General features: G+C 33.8%; 1 protein-coding gene across 11 annotated transcripts in view; it reads right to left on the reverse strand.

Annotated features, from left to right (window-relative positions):
• The window catches only part of CCDC91 (coiled-coil domain containing 91), a 334397-nt gene that overhangs the window by 133282 nt on the left and 177666 nt on the right, over positions 1–23449 (reverse strand). For all 11 annotated transcript variants that reach the window (XM_046640057.1, XM_046640067.1, XM_046640096.1 and 8 more), the window contains one exon: positions 8224–8331. In XM_046640057.1, coding sequence (XP_046496013.1) covers positions 8224–8331 — 108 coding nt within the window. The remainder of the gene's footprint in view (positions 1–8223; positions 8332–23449) is intronic.

The following is a 23449-nucleotide window of genomic DNA, read 5'->3' on the forward strand; positions in this document are numbered from 1 at the left end:
TCCAGAATATGTAAAGAACTCTCAAAACTCAAGCATAAGAAAACAAACAGTAACAACAAATTGGGAAAAGATTTGAAAAGACACTTGACCAAAGGTGTAATGTAAAGCATTACCACAAGTGAAGTTTAACATACATTTACCATATGACCTAGCCATGCCACTGCTGGGTGTTTATCCATAGGTTCATACAAAGACTTGTACACAAGCGCTCATAGCAGCATTATTTATAATAGCCAAACATTGGCTACAATCAAAATATCCATCAACAAACAAATGGATAAACTGTGGTATAACTACAAAGTAGAACACTACTCAGAAATAAAAAGGGGCAAATTATTGATACATAGAACAAAATTAATAAACATTAAAATAATTATGTTGCAATAAAAAGGCAAAAAGTACATATTGCATAATTTCATTTAAATAAAAATTCTGTAGACTACATACTATACAGTCACTATATCAGTGACTTTCTAGGAATGAAGAAGGATGAGCAGGACAGGGAGGGAAAAAACATTACAGTGAAACACAAGGAGATCCTTAGGCATGCTGGATATGTTCATTACTTTCACTGTGTTGATGGCTTCACAGGGTTTTTACATATGCCAAAACTTATTAAAATGCTTTAAATATGTGAACTTTATTATGTATCAATTATAGCTCCATCAACGTGTTAAAATATAGGACAACAACAGAATTTAAAATGGTATACTAAAAATATTTAATACAAAAGGTATGAGTAAGAAGGGAACAGAGGACCAAAACCATGTAAGACTAATAGAAAACAATGGCAAATGACAGACTTAAATCCAGGCATATCAAGAGTTATCTTAAATTGAATGGACTAAATACTCCAATCAAAAGGCAGAGAGTGGGAGACTGAATATAAAGCAAGATAGAATAACATGCTGTTGACAAAAGATTTTACTTCAAAGACACAAATAATTTTAAAGTAAAAGAATGGAAAATGAAAAAGCACACAAATAGCATAATAGAGCAAAATTGACTATGTTAATATAATACGAACTAGACTTTAAGACATGAAATACTATAGGAAGATATAGTGATTATAAATCCATGTGCATTCAACAACAAAGACCCAAAATACACGAAACAAAACTGACAGAATTGAAAGAAGGAAAAGACCAATTATAGGTGGATATATCAACACTCCTTTCTCAGTAACTGAAAGAATAAGAAAATAAAATTATTGAATTTTCAAGCACCGAAAAACACTATTAACCATATGGACCTAATTTGACATTTGTAGAACATTCTATCCAACCACAGTAGAATACACATTCTTTTCAAGTGCACATAGTACACTCATGAGGATAGAATACATGCTAAGCTACAAAACATGTCTCAATAAATTGAAAAGAAATGATTTAACAGACAATATGTTCTCAATACACAAAATTTTAAATTAGAAATCTGAGAAAGCTAGAAAAAAATCCCAAAATATGAAAACATTGTCAACAACACACTTCTAAATATTTCATAGGTCAAACAAAAACCTTAAGAAATTTTTTTTAAACATCTTGAACAGAATGAAAATGAAAATGTGCCATATCAAGACATGTGGGATGCAGTCAAATCAGTGATCAGCATGAAATCTATAGCTCTAAAATCATACATCTGAACTTCCACCTTAAGAATCATAAAGAACAGAACAAATTAAACTCAAAGGAATAATAAAAGTCAGATCAGCAACGAAATAAAAAACAAAGACATCAATGGAACCAAAAGCTGCTTCTTAAAAAAGATTAATAAATAAATAAACCTAAACCAATTGATATAAATTCCCAATATCAGTAATGAAAGAGGGGACATCACTATAGATCTTACAGACACCTAAAAGAATAAGAGAACATTATGCTTTTCTAATAAATTTAACGACCTAGATGCAAAGCAAAAGTTCCTTGAAAGACACAGATTACTAACACTACTAAAGAATAGAAAATTAGTAATTAAAAACCTTTTCACAAAGAAAATTACAGACCCATAAGACTTCTCCAGTGGATTCTACCAAACATTTAAGAATGAAGTAATATTAATCCTATTAAAATTCTTTTACAAAACAGAGGAGGAAGGAATACTTCCCAATTCATTTATGAGACCAGTATTACTCTGATATCAAAACCAGAAATAGATATCACAAGGAAAAAAAAACTATATACCTATATTCACCATGAACATAGACAAAAATTATCAACCAAATTTTATGCCACTGAATCCAGCAATATATAAAAAGGATAATTTCTCATTAACAATAGGATTTAGCCCATGAATATAAAGGTGGTTTACTATATAAAATCAATTAATAGAATATATAATATTAATAATATAAGAGAAGAAACACATAATCATGTTAATAGATGTAGAAAAATAAAGTGTCAAAAGCTAAACACTTGCTCATGATTTAAAACTCTCAGCAAAACATAACAGAATATAACTTCCTCAACCTCATAAATGGAATCTATGGAAAACCTATAATTAACATAACACTTAGGGGTGAAAAATTGAGTGCTTTCTCTCTAGGATTGTGAATAAGTCAAGATGCCAACTGTCATCACATCTATTAAATGTTACACTGGAGGTCCTAGCAGGTGAATTAGGGCAAGAAAAAGTAATGAAAAACATAGAAATTGCAGACACAGTAGTAAAACTGAGTAATTCCCAGATGACATAACAAGGTACAAAGAAAATCTTAGCAAACTGAAAAAAAAGCTACAGACTTAAAAGGTTAATTTACCAAGATCTCAGGATGAATATCAACATACAAAAACCAACTGCACTAATATCCTAGCAAAGAAAATCTGAAAATATAATTTTAAATTACATTTACCATAGCATCCTAAAAATGAAACATCTACAAATAAATTTAACAAAGTATGCCTGAGACCTATATATTGAAACCTATAAAACATTACTGAGAGAAATTAAATATGAACTAATACACAGAGAAAAATACCATGTGCATGGATATTGGAAGACTCAATATTATTAAGACGGCAATTTTCTCTAAATTTACCTATAGACTATGCAATTCCAGTCAAATCACGGTAGGCTTTTTTAGGGAAATTGACAAACTAACTCTAAAATGTATAAGGAAATGCATATTACCTAGACTAGTCAAACAATTCTCAAGAAGAATAAAGTTGGAGTTCTTACACTACATAATATAAGACCTACAATAAAGCTATACTAATCAAGAGTATGGTATTGGTGTACAGATAGAAAACCAGATCAATGCAGGGGTCCTCATCGAGGGGTGATTAACCACCCCCATCCTCCCAGGGGACATGTAGCAATATTTGGAGACATTTCTGGTTATCACAACCAAGGGCATGATATGGCACCTAGTGGATAGAAGTGAAGGAGGCTGCTAATAATATTAGAACACACAGGACGGTCCCCACAACAATTATTCAGCTCCAAATGTCAATAGCGCCAAGGTTGAAAAACACTACATCAACAGAACAAAATCTGCACTCATATGGTCAAATGATTTTCTCTAGAGATGTTAGTGTAATACAATGAAGGAAAAATACTCTTTTTTATAAATGGTGCTGGAATAAATGGATATCCATATTGGGAATCAGTGGGAGGGGGTAGAACTTTCACTATCTCCCGACATCATACCCCAAACTAATTTAAAAAATGGATCAAATACATAACCTAAGAAAATATATAAAATGTATTAAAGAAAATATAGGAGAAAATCTTTGTGACTTATGGTTAGGCAAAGATTTCTTAGATACAACATCAAAAGCATCATCCACAAAAGGAAAAATTAATAAACTTGAATTCATCAAAATTAATCAAAGATACTATCAATAAAGTGAAAAGGAAACCAGAAACTGAGATTTATAATGCATATGTCTGGCAAAGAACTTGTATCTAGAATTTATGAAAACCTCTCACAACCAAAAATTATGAAAAGTACTACAAACTCAATGTCCCAAACACAAAATTTTCAACCCTGACCATGCTCTATGTCTTAAGTTTCCTATTTAACTGAATTGCCAAAACTAAATATCTGGTTATCATCCACAAAAATATCTTCATGTATATAAATACATATTTATATATAGAAAAACGTGTGTGTACATACATCCTTTATCAATCAACATTTACTTCCTCTCTTGTATCCCTACAAATTCTCTGGTTTCTGTTCCCTGTATATCACTCAAAGCCATCAAAAGCTCTCCTTAGTTTGGGCCACCATCACTCTCATGTGAATAACTACAATAGCTATTTAACTGATTTATGTTGTTCTAAGATTCTCTCCCATGAAAAGTTCCTTTATAATCCTTTCTATGACATAAAATGATCTTTCATTTGGCCTCACCTCCCCAAACACACATTTGTATTACACTCTTTCATCTAAACCATTTTGAATATGGTATTCCGTCCACCTCTCTCATGCTAAATTCTTAGTTCTGACCTCACTTAGATCCACGAACCCTGAGAGAATTCATCATAAGTCCAATAAGTCTTCCCTCACTCAATACAAAGGAGTTATATACTCCTTTAATGTACTCTCATATAACTACCTCATCATAACTTATCACACTATTTGCAATTATATCTGTCTTCCCTGACTACTGGAAGGACTATGTCTTGTTCACTGTTATATCCATGTGATCCAGTGGCGTGCCAGTCATATAAAAGGCCCTCATTAAGGAAGAGAGAGAGAGAGATACAAAAGGTTGGTCTAGCATTCATATACTGGAAGTGGCCCCAAGGTAAATGTTTACAAATTTAAAGGTTGACTTTTTTTACATCAAACACAAGACAAAATATGAACTACAAATAAGTAGCCTTTCTTCTATAGACTGGAAATTAGAAAACCTGAGTCCTAGCCCTGGTTGTGAGAGAAGTCAGATAAGTGATCCTGGCCAAGAATAACAAAGATGATAATACAGACAATATCAACTGAAAAACTAGAATGGCTAAGTTCTGTTCTAAGCACTATGCAAATCTGATGTCATATAATACTCATAACAATCCTATGAGGTAGGAATCACTTGTGTACACATTTTATAGATAACAAAAATGAGGGACAGAGAGGTTAAGGGATATTTCATGGTAACAGAGTCAAGTGGCAAAGCCAGGGATCAATTCAGACAGTCTGACTCCAGAGTGCACGTTTGTAACTACTTGGCATTAGCGTTAATTTCCTTTTCCCTTAAACTCTTAATTTGAGAAAAAAAAAAAGAGAGGGAGACACACACACACACACCGCCCCACACACAAAAGGTTGAACCAAATTATTCCTAAGGAACCACCCAGCTATTACTTTTGTTAAAATAAATTTACTTATTTCAAATTTCAAATGGCATCTCAATAAACACGATTTGAAAAACAAGTGCGGGGTCATCATTTTTACACTTTACATGATTTTACCTACTAATCATCTCCTCTTTTAGTGTTTGGATTTTTAGATACCATTTCATCACACTGAACTGCTTATGATCCTCTACACGTCCTGTGGTAGCTCTGAGTGCTCTTCACCAAATACTGCCAATTGATGAACACGGGATGTCTTTCTGTTTATTTAGGTTATTTTTGATTTCTTTCAGCAATGTTTTGTAGTCTTTGGTGTACAAGTCTTTCACCCCCTTGGTTAACTTTATTCCTAGTATTCCTTAAGATACTATTGTAAATTTAATTGCTTCCTTAATTTCCTTTCTGATTGTTCATTGATTTTTGTGTGTTAATCTTTTAAACCGCAACTTTGCTGAATTCATTTACCAGTTCTGCTGTTGGCTATATTTGACAAGGCATTATAAAAAAAAGACAAGTTCAGCATTGTTTTCACAAGAAAAAGACAATTCACCAACATCGAATTCCAGGTAACAGGAAACATTCAAAAATGTGGAGGCTTGCAGGGATAGCCACCTTCCTAAGCTCAACTTATAAAATAAACAATTAAGAAGGCCTTTGAGGAACAAAGACCAACTAAATTCAGCCTTGCATTTAAGTTTTAAACCAAGAGTATGTTAGTCACATGCACTGTTAAAGATTCAGTTGATTAAAGTATCGCTAAACAAAGATCCAATAGGCTGTGACTGTCCTGTACATACTGCATTTGGATCAAATGGTTTGGGGAAAAGAGACCATTGCGATTTCTTCAACCCAAGTTTGACAAAGTAATCTTTAATAAGAAAAAGAGACACAGACAGGCAAGCACGAAGATAGAAACATACAAACACATTAAATCTAGGAAGTAGGTCTCTAAAATAACTGTGGGTTTGCCTTTGACAAATGGATCTGATTGTAATCAAACAGATAAGAAGCAAGAAGAACCATTACTCTGAACTGTGACCATTTGCTACCTAAAATGACCCAAGGCTCCCAATTTTCTATAGACAGGAAGCAGGCTGAGAAATGGTATAATCTCAAATACGCACATTAGATACAGCCAACAAAGATATTGAAAAATTTAGCATCTACAAAGAACAATGGACTAGAGATCCTGTCCACAAAGCCTGAAAAGAGAATCATGGTAAATCAAAGAGCAATCCTACCCCCAAGTCAGAGATTCTTAATCTGTCCATAGAGATTTTAGAATTGTTGCATATTAATGGTAGCTGTGCACGTCTGTCTGATCCTCATCTTTCTTGCTGAGAGTGTTGACAGCAAATACCCTACCTTTATCTCGACGCTATGCACTAGACAAGTTTGGGGTAAACAACAGGTATTTTAGTTTCAAGTTCTTCAGGTCAAAAGGGACTATATATCTAGAGCTGATAATGTAGAGACTGTAGCACATCACTCCCCATCTAGCACCCAAAGTTCCTAGACTTGAGGCCACAGCGAAAGAAAACTTTCACATTTTTTCCCATGGGGCCAGGATAAGCAAATTTGCTTGTGAGATGGAGACTGCAAATATTCGGTGACCGAAAGAGCAGACTGTGGTATACTAGTGCTGTTTATTAAATATTTCCTGCTCTCTCTCTTCCAGGTTCACAGCAGGATCTCACTACCTGGGCCCCATTATGATTGGGTGGGGCACTGTGGATATAAATTAGGAGTGGAAGTGTCATTTCCAGTCCAGAATACTGAATTACCGGTCGGAAATTTGACTGGGCTTGTTTTTACTCTGCAATGGTCACAGGTAATGTTCTACATAGGAACTACACTATCAGGCTAGTTCCCAGGGTGAAGACAACATGAGACTGAGCCCCAAAATAACCCCCAATATTTATGTAGCATAAGGAAGATATAAATTTTTGCAGTCTGAAGCCAGCGAGTTTAGGGCATAACCTGGTCTGTCCTGGCTAACACATGCCTTAGGAGGTTTCACAGTTCTATGACCTTAATTCTTCTTTGTGATTTTTCTGTCCATTAACAAAGTCATATATTTCATACCTTGACAACCTGGTATTTCACTACCCAAGAGTATAATTGCTACATCAAATTTATAAAATTCTCTGTGTATTTCTTCTTCTAAGCCAGTTATTTAAATGACGATAAAAAATAATTAATAGAACTGACCCTAATCTTGGGGATGGGGTGGCATATTTATAAATCTCCATTTAAATTCTACAACTAATTCTGTTTTCCTAATTCTTAGTCTATTTCCTTCCCATGATATAAACTAGGTTCTTTAAATAAAGGTGATTTTATTTTCACCTGCCAAGTTTTACATTATTCAAAAATATTACTAGGAACATTTTGCGTATATTATTTCTACTATGACAAATCTATAAATGCTCTTCAATTGTTTAGTGTAAATCAGCTAACCATGTTTTTAATGACTTCTAAGACATTAAATCAAAAAAATGCAACAGAAAAATTCAAATAGAAATCAATGTCTATATGCAACGAAAGTAACTCAAACATAAATAAGTACTTAAACAATTCACATACTATTTCTCAGTTTATCTCACTAGAAATCATTTCACATGCCATAACTTACTTACAGTCACCTCTTTGCTTCTGTTATTTGATGAACAATATTTTAACCAAGAAATTAAGATAAGAATTATCATTAATTTGAGAGAGAAGCATGTATTTCAGGCCTTTAATCCTATTTTTAGTCTATCATAAAATTCCCAAACTTTAACATTGAGTTTACATAAGCATATTTTTTTCTCCAAAATACACCAAGGAAAGTAAATGGCACGAAACTGAATAAACAGTTATAGAGCTCTCAGGGGAGGAGAGTCAGAAGAAAAGTATAAATATATAATGGATGTGCAATTTTATTACCTGAGTATTTAACAACTCTTCACATTTGTGTGCTTGTTTCTCAATTGCAGAAATGTACTGTTTTTCAATAGCTTCTATTTGTTGTTTAACTGAAGACTGCAGCAGTGCCTAAAAACAAGCAAAAAAGTCATTTGGATCACAAACAAAACTTGGAGTCTACTGTTGGCATGAGAATCTTTTTTGACAGTTGTACATATCTGAAATATGATACTCTTCTGCATTACAAAATACACTTTTGTGAATACTGAAGTACATTCATATATAACACTACTTTAAGCTTTCAGTTATAGGCTTTCCTATTGCCAAGACTCGAGTTTTTGGCTCAGATGTTCCTTCCACACACCTTCTCCTTAAAAAAGGCCAAGTCATAGAAGATGATAAAGAGGGTGAGTAGTTCTGTTAAATATAAATTCTGTTTAGTGAAGACCACACAGGATGAGAAGTGTATGAAAGCTGCTGAAAAATAGAAAAAAAAAAAGAAAAAAACCAGACATATTTCACTGGCTGACAAAACTCCACATCCTCTCGGCACACTGTAATACCCCATGGGCCAAGCATGATCTTCAAGACCACAAGTCAAGTAAAAGCAGATGGAAATTCTGAGCAATTTCAAACATAAAGGAACTACCCCCCAGGAAGTTCATGCCCCTAATGTGAAAAGGTATAAGTCAAAGCGTGGAAGTCAGAATCTCAAGGCAGTATTCAGAAAAAGTAATAAAATTTGGGAGACTGGAGAAACTTAAGTGGGTAGTGTAAATGCTGGAACCTCAGTCAGTTAAATATAAAGACACTAATACTGTTCTAAGCGAAGCCAAATCAGCGTTTGAAGATGTTCCACCCGCTCACTTCCTTATTGGAGATGCTTAGAATATTATCATCTTTTTTCCTTTCCTTTTTTTTTTTAAAGCATTCTATGTATACTTACCATGCTGCCAATATTATCTAACATGCTATTTATAAATCCTAAATCATTCTAAAATATGCACTCAACCATATCCATAAGAACTCTTTAGCAAATATTCCATTTTGAAGGTCTATCTGGATAATAAACTACTCATAATCAAAATAGTAAGTTGAAACAGACACATGTCTTATAGGAAACAGATCTTTGGCACGTTCACCAAGAAAAGAAAAATAAGCCAAATCTCTTAAATAATCTCTGTTTTGAAAATAGATTTACTTGGTTGGAAACAACATGCATTAAGAAGCTAACTAAATATGCATGTATCTTTAAAAACTGAGACAAAAATATTTTTAAAACCTCTGGATGAGTCTCAAATTTTCAGAAAATTAACTTTCTTTTGTAAATGTTAGACTGTCTGATGATGCTACTACTCCTATAATTCAACAGTCGTCACTCCGAAGCTTGAGAATTACTAGCACATTAGTAAAGGAAAATAAAGCTCTGACTGAGGTTTAACCAAAATATAAAGAACTGCTTAAAAGAACTGCGTTAGGTCTTCATTTCTACATTATACGTCCTCTAAAGATTCCATAATGATTAATTTACATAAAGCACCAAAATGTAACCTCTTAAACCGTGACTAGACAATGTCCAGCTCTAATTTACCTTTGGTAAATACAACATACTACTTGTTGGACTTTAGAAAATTTAAAGAACAGTACAGTTACAGATAGTTCCCTTGGGTATATTCACAGCATCTTTCGTAGAGAGAACAGTGTCATGCTTGTTTGGGACTTGGGATATGATAGAATTGTTTTGCTTAAGAGAAAGAACTGTTTTCACTTACCTATTTGTCATGGTTCCAAATAATCCCACAGTTTAAATACCCAATTATTAAATACCCAATTAGACTACATCCTTTGGAAGGATGGGTACATTAATGAAATACAATAATATTTTCTCATCATAATTGAGAAACACAATAGTATTTTTTCCCTCTAGTTATTGATTTGTACACCTTATACTCATTTTCTTCCAACTTCAAGGAGGCAATCACCATAGGACAATGAGTCAAGTAAGAGCCAAAGCTGTAGAGAAAAGCTGTGCAAAAGTAGCCAGCCTTTCATATAGTTCAAACCTCCCACTATAACCCCATTCAGTTATTTAAATCCACCCATTTACAAAAGAGAAATGAAGATAGGGACTGGGGACATAATGACTAAAAGAAAAAAAGTCTGTCCTCACTGACTTCAGTCTACTGTTTAGAAATATTCTCTATATAACTATACACCACAGGTATAGGTAAGGAGTGTATCCGAGAAAGAAAAGATGCCTGAAGCCTGCTTGTAAGGCTCAGGGCTAAACACAGGGAACATTAAATGGATAAGAATAGCTGGAGTTAATAGTGGAGGCAAATAGTAAGGCAAGAAGGTAGAAAGTAGGAAGATGCCAGATATTAAGAGACCTTGTATGCCATAACAAGACTGTTTAAAAATTTAGCCTACACTATTTAAAAATGAGCCAGCCCTGGTGGGCAGGGTCCTGCTATGCTGTACACAAAGTCACTAGGAATAGGAATCGACTCGATGGCACTAACAAAATCAACAATGGGATTATTAATGCACACTCTAAACAAAGGAGGTAACTTTAAAAACTATCCATACAACTAGAATATTAACCATTATGGACATACTTACAAATACACACTGGTACTAGCTACCTGCTTTTATGGCTTGATCTATCATTACATAACTGGAAATTTATTTTCCAATGTAATATACCCTAATAATTGTCTTTAAATTTCTGATAAATTGTAAGTATAAAAACGAATATTAATCTTAACACTTTCCTGCAATTTTTTTTCCCTCTGTAATTGTCTCTATAGATACCAAAGACAAACAGAAGTCTTCTCTTGGTCTTATACAATACTATGAAAAGATACATAAAAGAATTATTTCCTTTATAAGCTATTTAAAAATATTCTCAACACATATAAAGCATTAAGACTCTCATGGTACGTAGAGGCAGAAAAACAAAGATGTATACAAACATTCTATAATGAGAAAAATGCTATCAAAGGCAAGGAACATTTTGTTAATTTTCAACATATGTAAGTTTTAGCCTCAGTTCTATCAGCGATTTTCTGTATCATCCCAGGGAACTAAAGTCACTAAGCTTGAGGAAAACTATTTACCATACTTCTTTAAGAATAATTTTAAAGATGTGAACAAGACTCCTTGTTCCTTTAGTACAGGAACTATATCTTACTCATCTTTATATATCACACACAGCTTCTTACAGAGTCCCTTGTACATACACAGTAGACACATGCAATAGCTACTTGGTGAGTGATGATCCTTGTACTAAGATTAATATTTTTAAAGATCATAGGATGAACAGCACCGATATTCACTGGAAAGTTCACTCTGCTTCAAACTGTAACTACCAAAGTTCAGTTAGCAAATTTGTTGCTGAACATATTTAATCCCTACCAGGGATCTCAATTTTTTAAGTTATTATTTTAGACTAGGAATATCCATTCTTTCTACTCCACAGGATATATTCTGAGTAAATAAAATAGTGTGTGTGAAGGACTACAAACGCTTCAGAGGGAAAACTATGTTATAAATTCTACAATTATTAGACTCATAGAAAACAAAGATAAGTCAAAAACCACCCCACCCCAACCAACACTGATAAGCAGTAGATATCTATTTTTAATGGAACTCAATATACACTGGAATTTAACTGAGTAGAGAAGTACAGTCAAAGTAGACTACTGCAACTCAAACTATAGCCCATTGTCCCAACAAATCCTGTGTTTCTTCTCCCTTTAAACAGTCCATTCTTACAGATCTGATTCTAGACTCATCAAATTAAATGACTCATCCAGATTCGCAGAGCAGATGTGTCTAAAGAACCAGATGGCCTCCAAAACATTAATATCATGTTGGTATCTAGTACATAACCTTAAAAGAACACTTCATAGCTAATTTTAGGCAACAGTAATTAGATTATTTTACAAGTTGCAAGAAAATTTCGTTCTCTAAGTTATACTTTACAAATGAAAAGTATAAAGGTTGAGAAAAGTATAAAAAGTATAAAGTATATGAGTAAAAGTATAAAGCATATGAGAATAAAGTATAAAGCATATGAGAAAAGTATAAAGCTCTGGAGGCTAAATGTATAGAGGCAAGCTAGAGGCAAAAATGTATAATAAATAGCCCCACTAAAATTTAAGCCCTAGGGGAAGAGGAATCTTTGCCTAATTCACTGATGTACCCAATGTACCCACAACAGTACCTAATACATAGAAGACATTTGACAAATATGTTTTGAATGAACTGAAGAAATTAATCATAATTTCAGTATTTCCAAGCCTCATTATTTCTCTATTCACAGAGAGACTATTAAAACTTTGATGTTAATTATATTCTCAGTTTAGCTTTTTGACTACCGTAGTTACAGACAAATTAATTATTGTAAAGGGTCATTTGAAATCAAGCACAATTTCATCTTTCTTCCAAAAGTATCACAGTTTGCTTTTCAAAAGTCTATTTCAGACATTTTCCAATTTGTAACTAAAAATAAAATAAGCAAAACCAAAAGGTATCTGCAAAAGGGTAAGTTAAAACTCTGAAAGGATACTTTTATGTTTTTTCTGGTGTAAGTACTCTTTTTAAGCATAATATTACTTTGAATTCTGCAAAGCTATTAAACTGTTAGCAAGCCTTATAATATTTCCTCAAAATTTCAAACATATTATAAGTTTATTATTCAAAAGGAGAGCCTACTTGACATTTGAAAAAAATGATGAATGTCATTTTACTCAATCATTCATCCATCTTTTTCCATGAGTTCTACATACCTGTTTTACAGATAAAGAAACAGACACTGAAGTGAGGAAATGTGCCCAAAATCACATGAAAAGACTCAGTGGAACAAAGAACTGGATTCAGATCCACCTACGCAGTTCCCTGCTTGTCTCAGCTGTTCTATCCTGGTAAAGTGAATTTCTCTTCATGAACTAAGCACTTAGTCTATTTTATCAACCATTTAATTATTTATCCATTCTTCATTTATCAAACTAATATTTACTAAGCGCATACTTTATTCCAGGTACTGTTCTAGGCACTAGGGATACAGAATGAACAAAGCAGACATGAGCCTGCCTCTCCTGAGCTTACAGCATTAGCAAGGGGATTATTAGCAAGGGGATGGGGAGGGTGGAGAGAACAAGGAAGTTTGAAAGGTAGACTATATAAGAAGTCATTTTTGGTTTTTTGAGGAAGATTAGCCCTAAACTAACATCTGCTACCAACACTCCTCTTTTTTTGCTGAGGAAGACTGGCCCTGAGCTAACATCCATGCCCATCTTCCTCTACTTTATATGTGGGATGCCTGCCATGGCATGGCTTGATAAGCAGTGCATAGGTCTGCACCCAGAATCCAAACTGGCAAACCCCAGGCCGCCGAAGCAGAAGAATGCGAACTTAACTGCTGTGCCACCAGGCCAGCCCCTAAAGAAGTCATTTCTGATGGCTGTTAAGAAAACAAAAAGGGATAACAAAGAAAAGAATAATGGAGGAGAAAATTTTCAAAGAGGATAGTCAAGAAAGAGCTCTCTAGAAAAGTTGAGGTATCACAAGTGAAAAAAACTCAGCCATATATAAAGTCTGTAGGAAGAAGATTTCCATCAGAGGAAAAAGTGCAAAATCCTAGGGTGGGAATAAGGCTGATGAGTTCAAGAACTAGAAAAAAGGCCGAGGTAGATCACATGATCCAAGGAATTCCACCAGATGCTACAGCTACACCAGAATGCTTTTTATCCTTAAACAGGGCAAACTTCTTGCGGAGCCCTATGGTTACCAGAGGGAAAGGGAGAGGGTGCGGGTGAAAGGAGTAAAAGGGCACATGTGTACAGTGATGGATGGTAATTAGTCTCTGCGTGGTGGACATGATGTAGTCTGCACAGAAATTGAAATATAATGATGTACACATGAAACTCATACAATGTTATAAACAAATGTTACCACAATAAAAAGGTGAATCAGAGAGCAGAAAAGTAGGTAGAGGACCAGAATCATGCACAACCATGGAAAGGCATTTAAATTCTATTCTAACTGCAATGAGAAAACCCTAAAGGCTTTAAACGAGAAAGTTTCTATAATCTGATATATTTTTTAATACCTTCAAACACTGTTGCAAAGTACCAAAAGCACTCAATGCTATCAAAACATTCTCAAACAATGGACAGTTTGTAAGAATAAAAATATGCAGCAGTGATTTTTGTGGGCTACACATATACAAGTAAGTTAGAAACTTATAATTAGTGCACCATGCAAGAACATTTTTTTATTCAGTAGTATTAAGACTAATGCAATTATTCTCTCTGGTAATGAAGGAGTTAATCCCAATAAGAACTAGTTGAGTGTTTTTCATATTCTCACAGAAAAGTGCCACAGATATACTAGAAGTATATACGGCAAGTAATGCATACTCGAATGTCATCTGGACCCTTTGTCAATTGGCATGCAGCTCTTCTTCAATACTTACGTTCTCCATTTTATCTCGAATCAACTGCCAACGAGGACTATGATAACAAAAACATAGTGTCCAGATGATGGCAGCTGACTACCTTTGGCTCTGAACGCTGATCTTGGGTTCCAATTTGCCTTAATGTTCAATGACTCTTGGCTAATCAAAGAGATCTTCTGCCAATTTTGGCATCTAAAATGTCAATCTATAGCTCTGTTGGCTTGTACTTTGGGAGGAGAAACTGATAGTTTGATATATCATGTATTATACAAACATACAAATTGATATATCATACATATAAATATGTATTTTTTTAAAGACCTCTGAGGAGTAATCCAATTAAGGTACAGATGTGGTTGTGTTGAAAGAAAAATATTAGCTTATCTCTGAAAACAGTATTTAGACATTTTAGAAAATTTTGTTGGGACACAAAGAGAAATAATGTGATTAAAACCTATCATTGAGAGGAGATTTAAAAGTACAATGTAAAAAGGACCAGGGAGTGCAATTCTCTAGAAGGATTTCAACCTGGACTCAAGGCTTTCATTTACTCAAAATTGTCCTCAAATTCAAGTTCTGGTTCATGGTCTCCTGCTACCCAGGCTAGCCAAAGTTGAGCAACATTCAGATCCTGTAAGTTCAACCCTTGGGGAAAATGAAGGTGCACATTTCTCAGGAGTAAACTCCAGATGTCTGAGGAGTGATAGTGATGGATTTGGTCATATTTCTTTTTAGAAAGTAGGCTAGAAGCTATTACCTAAAATTATAGAAAAAATGGATTAAAAACAAAACATTTCTCCTTTCCTTTTTCCTTAATTTAAAAAAGGAGAAGTAATGGGATCATGAAACTACTACTTTTCAAAAGTAGCAAGGCTACTGAAAATTTACCCTGCTACAGATCTCAAGCATTTGCAACTGCAATGATTCTCAGGTTTTTCTTATGTATTTGAATCACAGTGCAATGGTACAATTCAAAAAGAAAAATGTTAAATTATGGGTGTAGATCTAAACATGGAAATTCAATATTGTCTAGCCATGCTATAATGTGCTTTGGAGGCAGTAAAAGCCAAAGAAAATCTTCAGGACAGAGGGCAGCATTCCTGTTGGCCTTGTTGTTAAGGGATTCTAGTAACATAAGAGTTGTTACCTCAAACACCACAAAAGTCTCCCAGTGAAAATTTCTTTTGTGCCATGGACAACACATTAAAATTAAGAAGTTTCTAAAATTAAGTTCAGCACAGAGACTCTGCATGTCTGCCTTCCAGATACTTTAAACTTCTGAAAAGCTGCCATATGGATATGCCTCTCCCTCAGATGCCACAACATTGTTCCTTGTGACTTGAATAAGAGCTACAGATTCAATTAAAAAAGAAAAAGAAAAAAGAAAGGAAGGAAAGAAAAGAAGAATTCTGACTAAAAGAATCTCTTCAGAATCGTTCACAGGATTAAATGAAGCACCTGGTTATTAAAAACTAAAGACCTAAGTATCTCATTTTCTGAAACATCAGAGACCACAGAAAGAAAGAAACCCATCTAGATGTCAGGAATGTTTGGCTTAAATACACAGGCATTAATGTTCCAAGGAGGCAGTATAATTTGTTGACTAGAGCCCTGCATCAAGCTTTGAGTGACCTGGCTTTTCTTTAAAACTCCTCATCTGCTTATATGTGTTGGATCAAGGCATTGTGATTCCTCATCTAATAAATGTGGAGAATAATAGAGTTTCTTCTCCATCAGTAATGAAGGAATTCTGTGAAATTATGAGTTAATTTAATTCTTTATATGGATGATATTTCAAAATAGGATTTTCTCTAACCATTTGCTGATTTTTGAGAACTAAATTCCTCACTTTTTCATGATAAATGAAATTCATGCTATGTGGATTCAAGTTAGGATCAACATTATTTTTTAAATTACTAGATTTAAGACAATTAAAAGTAAAGAATTTCCTCCAAATTAACTGAGATGCATTCATCAAATATATATCTCAAAGAACAGAAAAGAATTTTTTTCACACTGAAAAGTCATCAACATTGAGAGAAATTAGAGGTTTCATTTAAACCAATATTGACAAAGATTAAATTTTGCTTTACGTTTTCATTTTGATTATAAAGAGAATAACACTGTGAACTTCAACGGCAATGTGAGATACTTCAACTGGGTTCTTTTCCAGTTAAAAGTTAACAGTATATTACAGAAGTGATTATGTTAGGGTGATAAGTAAAATATTTAAAATCCATTGGTCTGGGCACCAATGAGAAGTGCCATCCGGAGCACTGGAACAGGTGCCAGAGGACCCCTGCGGTGCCAAGCTCTAGCTTGACTGTGTGGGCTTAGGGAAGTCCCATGGGAAGGGACAAAGTCTTCAAAGGGGCTCAGAGAAATTTTTAATATATGAACTGGTATGGAAGTGTTTCATTATTATAAGATGGCACAAAGTAGTGCTTGCTGGCTGAACATTAGCCCAGATTATGTTGTTATAATGGATTAATTATTTTAAAAAATTGGCTACATGAATATCCTTCTAACACACCAAAATAGGATAATCTTTGGACTTGGTGCTTTTGACTACATGGACTAAATCAGACTGTATATGAATTATTCCTCAAATGGTTCCTATCTCACTGTTATAAAGCAATTTGACAATCAATTCACTATAAATCAGAGACATGACAAATTCAAGTAAGTTATCCCACCTCTGGAAAAGATAAAGCCTGAGGAGTAGAAGGGGACTGATACCCAAACAGTAATGGGGGAAAAATTTAATTGTTTCTAGGCATTCTTGTATATCTTTTGAATTTTGTATTGCATGTGTATGTTACCCTGCCAAAAAAATAAAGTATTTTGAAAATAATAAGGCAAATAATTCTATTCCCTAATAATTTATCATTGGTATAAAATCTATATTCTCATACATCAAGTTTCCCCAACAATGAACTTAACTAGAACTTAAAGATAAAATCAAAACCAGCCTTCTATTCTGATGCTGTATTGCACACTAATTAGAAAGATGATAGACATCTTAAAATGGTATTTTCCCAAATGTCACTGGTTCTTATATCTCTGCTTTCCTTGCTGAGAGGCTGAGTTTTATAGTTCAAAGGAAAGAATAAAGTTAACCATTCCTCTCTTATATCCTTTCAAACAGGCACGAAATTTAAAAAATTAAAAGTAGTTTTTTGCATACATATCCTTACTTGGACTTAGAAAATTAAATGAGTATAATAATAACTTCCATCAGTTTATCTTTTCTGCCTCTAGGAACTATGGTATGCAGCCTTTCACTAACTAGAATATCGGTGACCAAGAAAAATTAATAAAAATAAATCTGTAACACACACACCAATTATTTTTTTCCTAAAATCTAATAACGTAACACTTTTCAGGCACTATCTAAAATTGAAAATGCCTGTATCCAAATAGACCTTACTGACAATTCTGTTCATTAGAATAATGAAAGATTCAGAACCACATAATTTATATTTTCTATTGACTGGAACAGTTACATAAATGATATTCTTTACAGATACTGCTATATAATCACTCTTCTAGCATTATTCCTAGATGTAGAAATTTGTTGAATAAGCTAAGATAAAAGGAAGATTTGGAAAAACTTTCAACCCCACGAGAACAGGTCAAGCCACATTCAGGTCAATACGGAGAGACAAAATCATTACAGATGGAAGATACTTATGATTCAGTTGCCTGAATTTTTATAATAATAAGTAGAAATGTGTTATTAATCAGTTTCTGGGTGGCATAGGACTGACATTGATCAAATTTTCAAGTCTGATCAACATTAGTCATAAATATTAATACGATGTGATATAAAAAGGAACCCATAACATTTAAAGTGCATTTTAGAAGGTAAGCCATAATAACCAATGGGGAAAAGGCAGGGCTTACACGTCTTAATAAACAACTAACTAAATAAACCCTATCCATTTAAAACTATTTATCTTTGGAGGGATTTTTCAAGGTATGCTCTGCAGCAGAAATTTAAAATTTGTATTCTCAGTACAGAATGAAGTCTTCTCCGCTTCAGTCCTTTGACCATCAGGCTGTGGATCCAGTCACAATATAAACGAAAGCCTTCAATCTATATTAAAACAGTTTTCTTACAAGGTTTCCAATGCCTTTTGGTTTTGGCCCGGCTGGAAAAACCACAAGAATAGCCTTGCATGCAAAATTCTGGCTTAGCCCAGGAAACTCAGAGGCACATAAGAACTATTCTCAACTACCAAACCTTTCTCAATCCTCCGCTGAGGTTAAGTTTGGTGGGAGGGATAAGAATGGACAAGCCAAGTCGTTAGTTCCAAACCAATCACTAGCATCTAGCATATTGTTAGGCCAAACTCTACTGGCAACTGCAAAAATCTTTATTTGTCCAGGAAAAATCTGATCATACGATAAAAGCTGGAATTTATGAGAATCCTTGTTCAATCAAATAACTAAAACTATAAACTTATTTCATATCCTTGGGTTAACAAAATGGTGAAATTAAAAAAAAAAGATATATGACAGGTCTCACCATATCTTAATTTTTACTTCTTCCCTCTTTGCACAAAAAGTTAGCAATCTCTAATTAGGGGAAAATATCACAAGAAGAAAAAACAAAGTTGTCCCCCCCCCACCTTGTTGGAGCAAAACTTTATACAATACAAGTAATTCTACACCCTGGGAAAAATTGGTCTCCTAAATGTAATATGTTCCCCCTTATAAAACAGTACAAAACAACTCAAGAGTTCAAATAAAATACTAGCAAGTGGATGCTTTTGAAAAAAGAAATATAGCAGGCATGTGATATTCCAAGCTGGCATTTAACATATGGTACACTGCTAAAATTCAAAGTAATCCTTACCAAAACGTACTTAAGGCATACTTAACCTTTACAGGTCTGTTTGGCAAATGCATGCACATAATATACCAAGGTAAGAAAATATAGCTCTACAGTTTGAGACGAGGATATACAAAACTCTTCTAGCATCAAGACGAATGTGATGACCAGAAACCAATCTTCATATCACCAAAACACTTTTGCAGAAAATGTTTAGGTTAGGCACCCACAAGAAGGCCAAGAAATATAATACACCTTAAATCATTATAGTTATAATTATAGTTCTAGTTATACAAATTATAGTTATAGTTATATAAATATCAAACAAAACTCCATTTTCTTTTTTGCATGCTTCAGGCTATTTTCTAATCTCCATTTTTGCCAATCTACTATGTTAAAATTCAATGATGTTTCAACACTTAGCCTATCTGCTATGATTTGAAAAATAACTAAATCCTTTAAATTTAAACAACAGAGTATAATTTAATTCGAAAAACAAACAAGCTGAGCCAGAACCAAGAAAATAACTTGTAAATATAACTTCAGGATAAAATTTGAAAATTTGTATAGAAGAGTTTCAAAAGGGAAAGCTCTTTTTCTAACTAATCTATTTTAAAGTGAACATCAGGATTAAAAGAAAAAAAAAGGGAAGGGAAGGAGTCTATTGTCATTGCTTTGAAAAAGAAGATTCTGTATACCAAAGCAAAACAAAAATGTTAACCAAAAAATATGTCCATATCTTACTTGAGTCCAACTGGAATTTTTAATGAACTGGGCTTAACATAAGATAAAATAAAAACAACATGTTGAACTTAATTTCTTGAGCACTTTCCACTCACTGTTAACAGCATGTTAGCAAAAGTTTCAGCTTTGAACTTTCACACACTGAGTCAACTAGTACTTTCCTTGGAAAATTCTCGCCAAAAGTTATTTAGGATAAAAAGAAAAGTCATTTCAAGAATGTGGCAGCATCTAAAATGGTTTTACCTCAAGTGCTTAGATACAGGGTATTAATTGTATAGATGTATACAGTGACACTTCTGAAAAGAAAAACAAGAAGCAAACCTATCTATGCAAGAGGTAGAGATAGTGATATACTTTCTCTTTAAAAGACAGGCACCTTAATTCTTTAAGTTATAGAATTACATCTTTCTGTATGCAAAAATTTCCCAATGTCAAGGGAAACACACACACACACACACACACCCCCCCCTTGACAGGTTCAATATTAGATGATAAAATGGGGAAAAATGGTACCAGGCTGAAATACAATATTTTGACAGACAAATAAGTATGAAGGGATAAGACAATGATTAACAACACCCTTCCTAGCATAACAACTTCCAGAACTTTAAAGAAAATACAGACACCTAGATCCAACCTACATCAACCACTTTGGAATTTCCAGAGAAGAAACCCACCTTGGCATACGCATTTTTAAAAACCAATAAAAGTAATTTATCATGTGCTGCAAAAGGTGAGAACAAGGGATTAAGATATCTTCATCAATGACAACTGTTGAGGCCATCTTAAACAAAAACGTATCACACTAAAATGATTACTCATTATCTTTTAAAAAAAATTAAGATATTCTACATCCTGGATAGTAATCTTGATAGAGAAAACTACAGACATAATAACTGTGAAGTCTGAGCCAGTGTATATACTCAAGAATGACAATTTCAAGACAAAAGCCCAATTAAACAAGTAAAGGAAAATTCTTACGCTGCTTGTAAACATTCTTAGATGTGGCATGCTGCTATGGAAAGCCTTCCAAGATCTACATTTACTTCACTGTTGTTAATTATCAGGATAAAAGATTTTAAAAATCACGACATGAAAGAAAAAATAAACAAAATTAAGTAAACAATACGGGAAAAGTTGGCATATGTAACATATTAGTTTTAGCTTTGTTTTCTTCTGTACTTAAACAGAATTTCATATGTCCTTTTCATCAATCTGGAGCAAGCTATTTATTTTCTAAATGAACAAAAAAATGCTGGGTTTTTCACAGGAGCCCAGGAATATGAAGGGCTGGGCCACCATCTCTTTGCCTTAAATGGATATTTCTAAAAAGACTGAAACAAAAATCCACATTGTATTACTTTGAGAAGTAAATTAATTAATAATCAGCTGTAAGACAATGACAAGGCATTGAAATTGCTATGTCAGAAAATTGACATGTTAAGTATAAATAATGGTAATTAATAATAGCTAATATTTATTAACAGCATTATTATTGTCCATACAATATTCATTATCTCACTGGATCCTCACCACACTCCTATGAATAGGTTCTATGGTTTATTCCCTTATTTACTAATGAGAAAACTAAAATTCATATATAAGAAATGGCCCAAGGTCACACTTAGTAAGTACCAGAGCTGGGGCTTTGATCCAGGTCTGTCTGACTTCAAAATAATCAATCAGATCTACTCACAGAAGTACTTAGCACTCCTAAACTAGAAATTTTTGCAGAGATGCAGCACCCCTTCAGAAATTCATAAAGATACATAAATTTTTACATGTCATTATAAAAGGTAGAAAAAATAAGAATATGAGTACATAATACACAATAATACAAAATAACTTTGGATTTTAAAGTTGTTTAAATATGGCACTAAGTTGCAGATTTTCTTTACCAGTTCCTGCAGTGGATGATTTGAAGTTGAATGAATAAAGAGTTACAAAAAGAACAGAATTCCAATTTGATGAGGTCAGCTAATCTCTTAAATAGAGGACTAATTCAAGGTGATTGAGAATTTTCAATTCTTTGTGAGAAATTTAAATCATAACATAATTTACTTCTATTTTTTAATCAGAAACTGCTGAACAAATCACTTGAGAGCTTTAAAAAGTGTTATTGCATTTGAATGGTGTTAGTACAACAGGATATGCTAATCAAAATCTACTAAAACTTCAGGAGACGTTTTTATCTGGTTACTAATAGAAAAATAAGACTGGCATATAGATTTTTAAGGTTTAAATTACTATTTGAAGCCATGGTGATTTGCTGAAACGAAACTTCAAAACTTATTCTAAAATTCATTAAGAGGTACAATACCAGAATTTAATCATGCAAAAGAACAGTCCTGCACTTTAGAAAAGCACTAGAAAAAGAAATCAGCAATGATCCAAGGGTTGAAGTACTCTTATACAAGATGATGTAAATGAATCTTTAACTCTTGTCCATATAGTGAGAATAAAGAGAATGTTATGACTCCTACGTATTCTCTGATCCCAGGATCATCATTTTTTAAATGAAGAACATATATAATGTAGTAACCACTATTTTAATAAGGATTAAAAGAAATAAAGGAAGAGGCAGGACTTCTGGAATGGTGATGTTAGAAGCTCAGGGAAATCTCTACCCCAGAGAGGTATCTTTTAAGCAAGACAGATTAGCAAAAGCAACCATTCAAAGTCTCTGGAGATTGATCAAAGGGCTTACAACAAATTGAGCAGCATTTATTCAACAAAATTTATAGAAACCACTAGTGAGAACAGTGGGAGGCTATGATACTCAACCTAGGGACTTTACTCACCCTCCAACCCACCCACAGCTCAGCTTTGCAGAAGAACTTTGTCAGTGGGCTCAGCAGCCAAGTGACAGTTCTCATCTCCCCCAACCTATCAGTGTAAAAGACCATTCCTGGTGGTTTTGGCAGCTGGTGAATATTAGCTGATCCTATTTTCCACAGCTCCATGCCGTGGAATGTGGACAGGGCCACTGATAAAAAATACAATCCTCTTGTCCTGCAAAGCTCTGTATTGCAGGAGAGCTGCTTAGTTGGGCTCAGAAGTCAACTGTCAGTTCCCACCTCTCCTAGCTTCCTAAGTAGAAGAACTATATCAGGGTTATTAAACAGCTGTAAACACTGGATGATCCCATCCTTGCGAACTCTGTGTTGTAGATGATTTGTACTGAGCAATGGTAGTAGTCATGT

This window comes from Equus quagga, chromosome 1 (genome assembly GCF_021613505.1).
Source record: "Equus quagga isolate Etosha38 chromosome 1, UCLA_HA_Equagga_1.0, whole genome shotgun sequence".
Taxonomy (NCBI): Eukaryota; Metazoa; Chordata; class Mammalia; order Perissodactyla; family Equidae; genus Equus; species Equus quagga.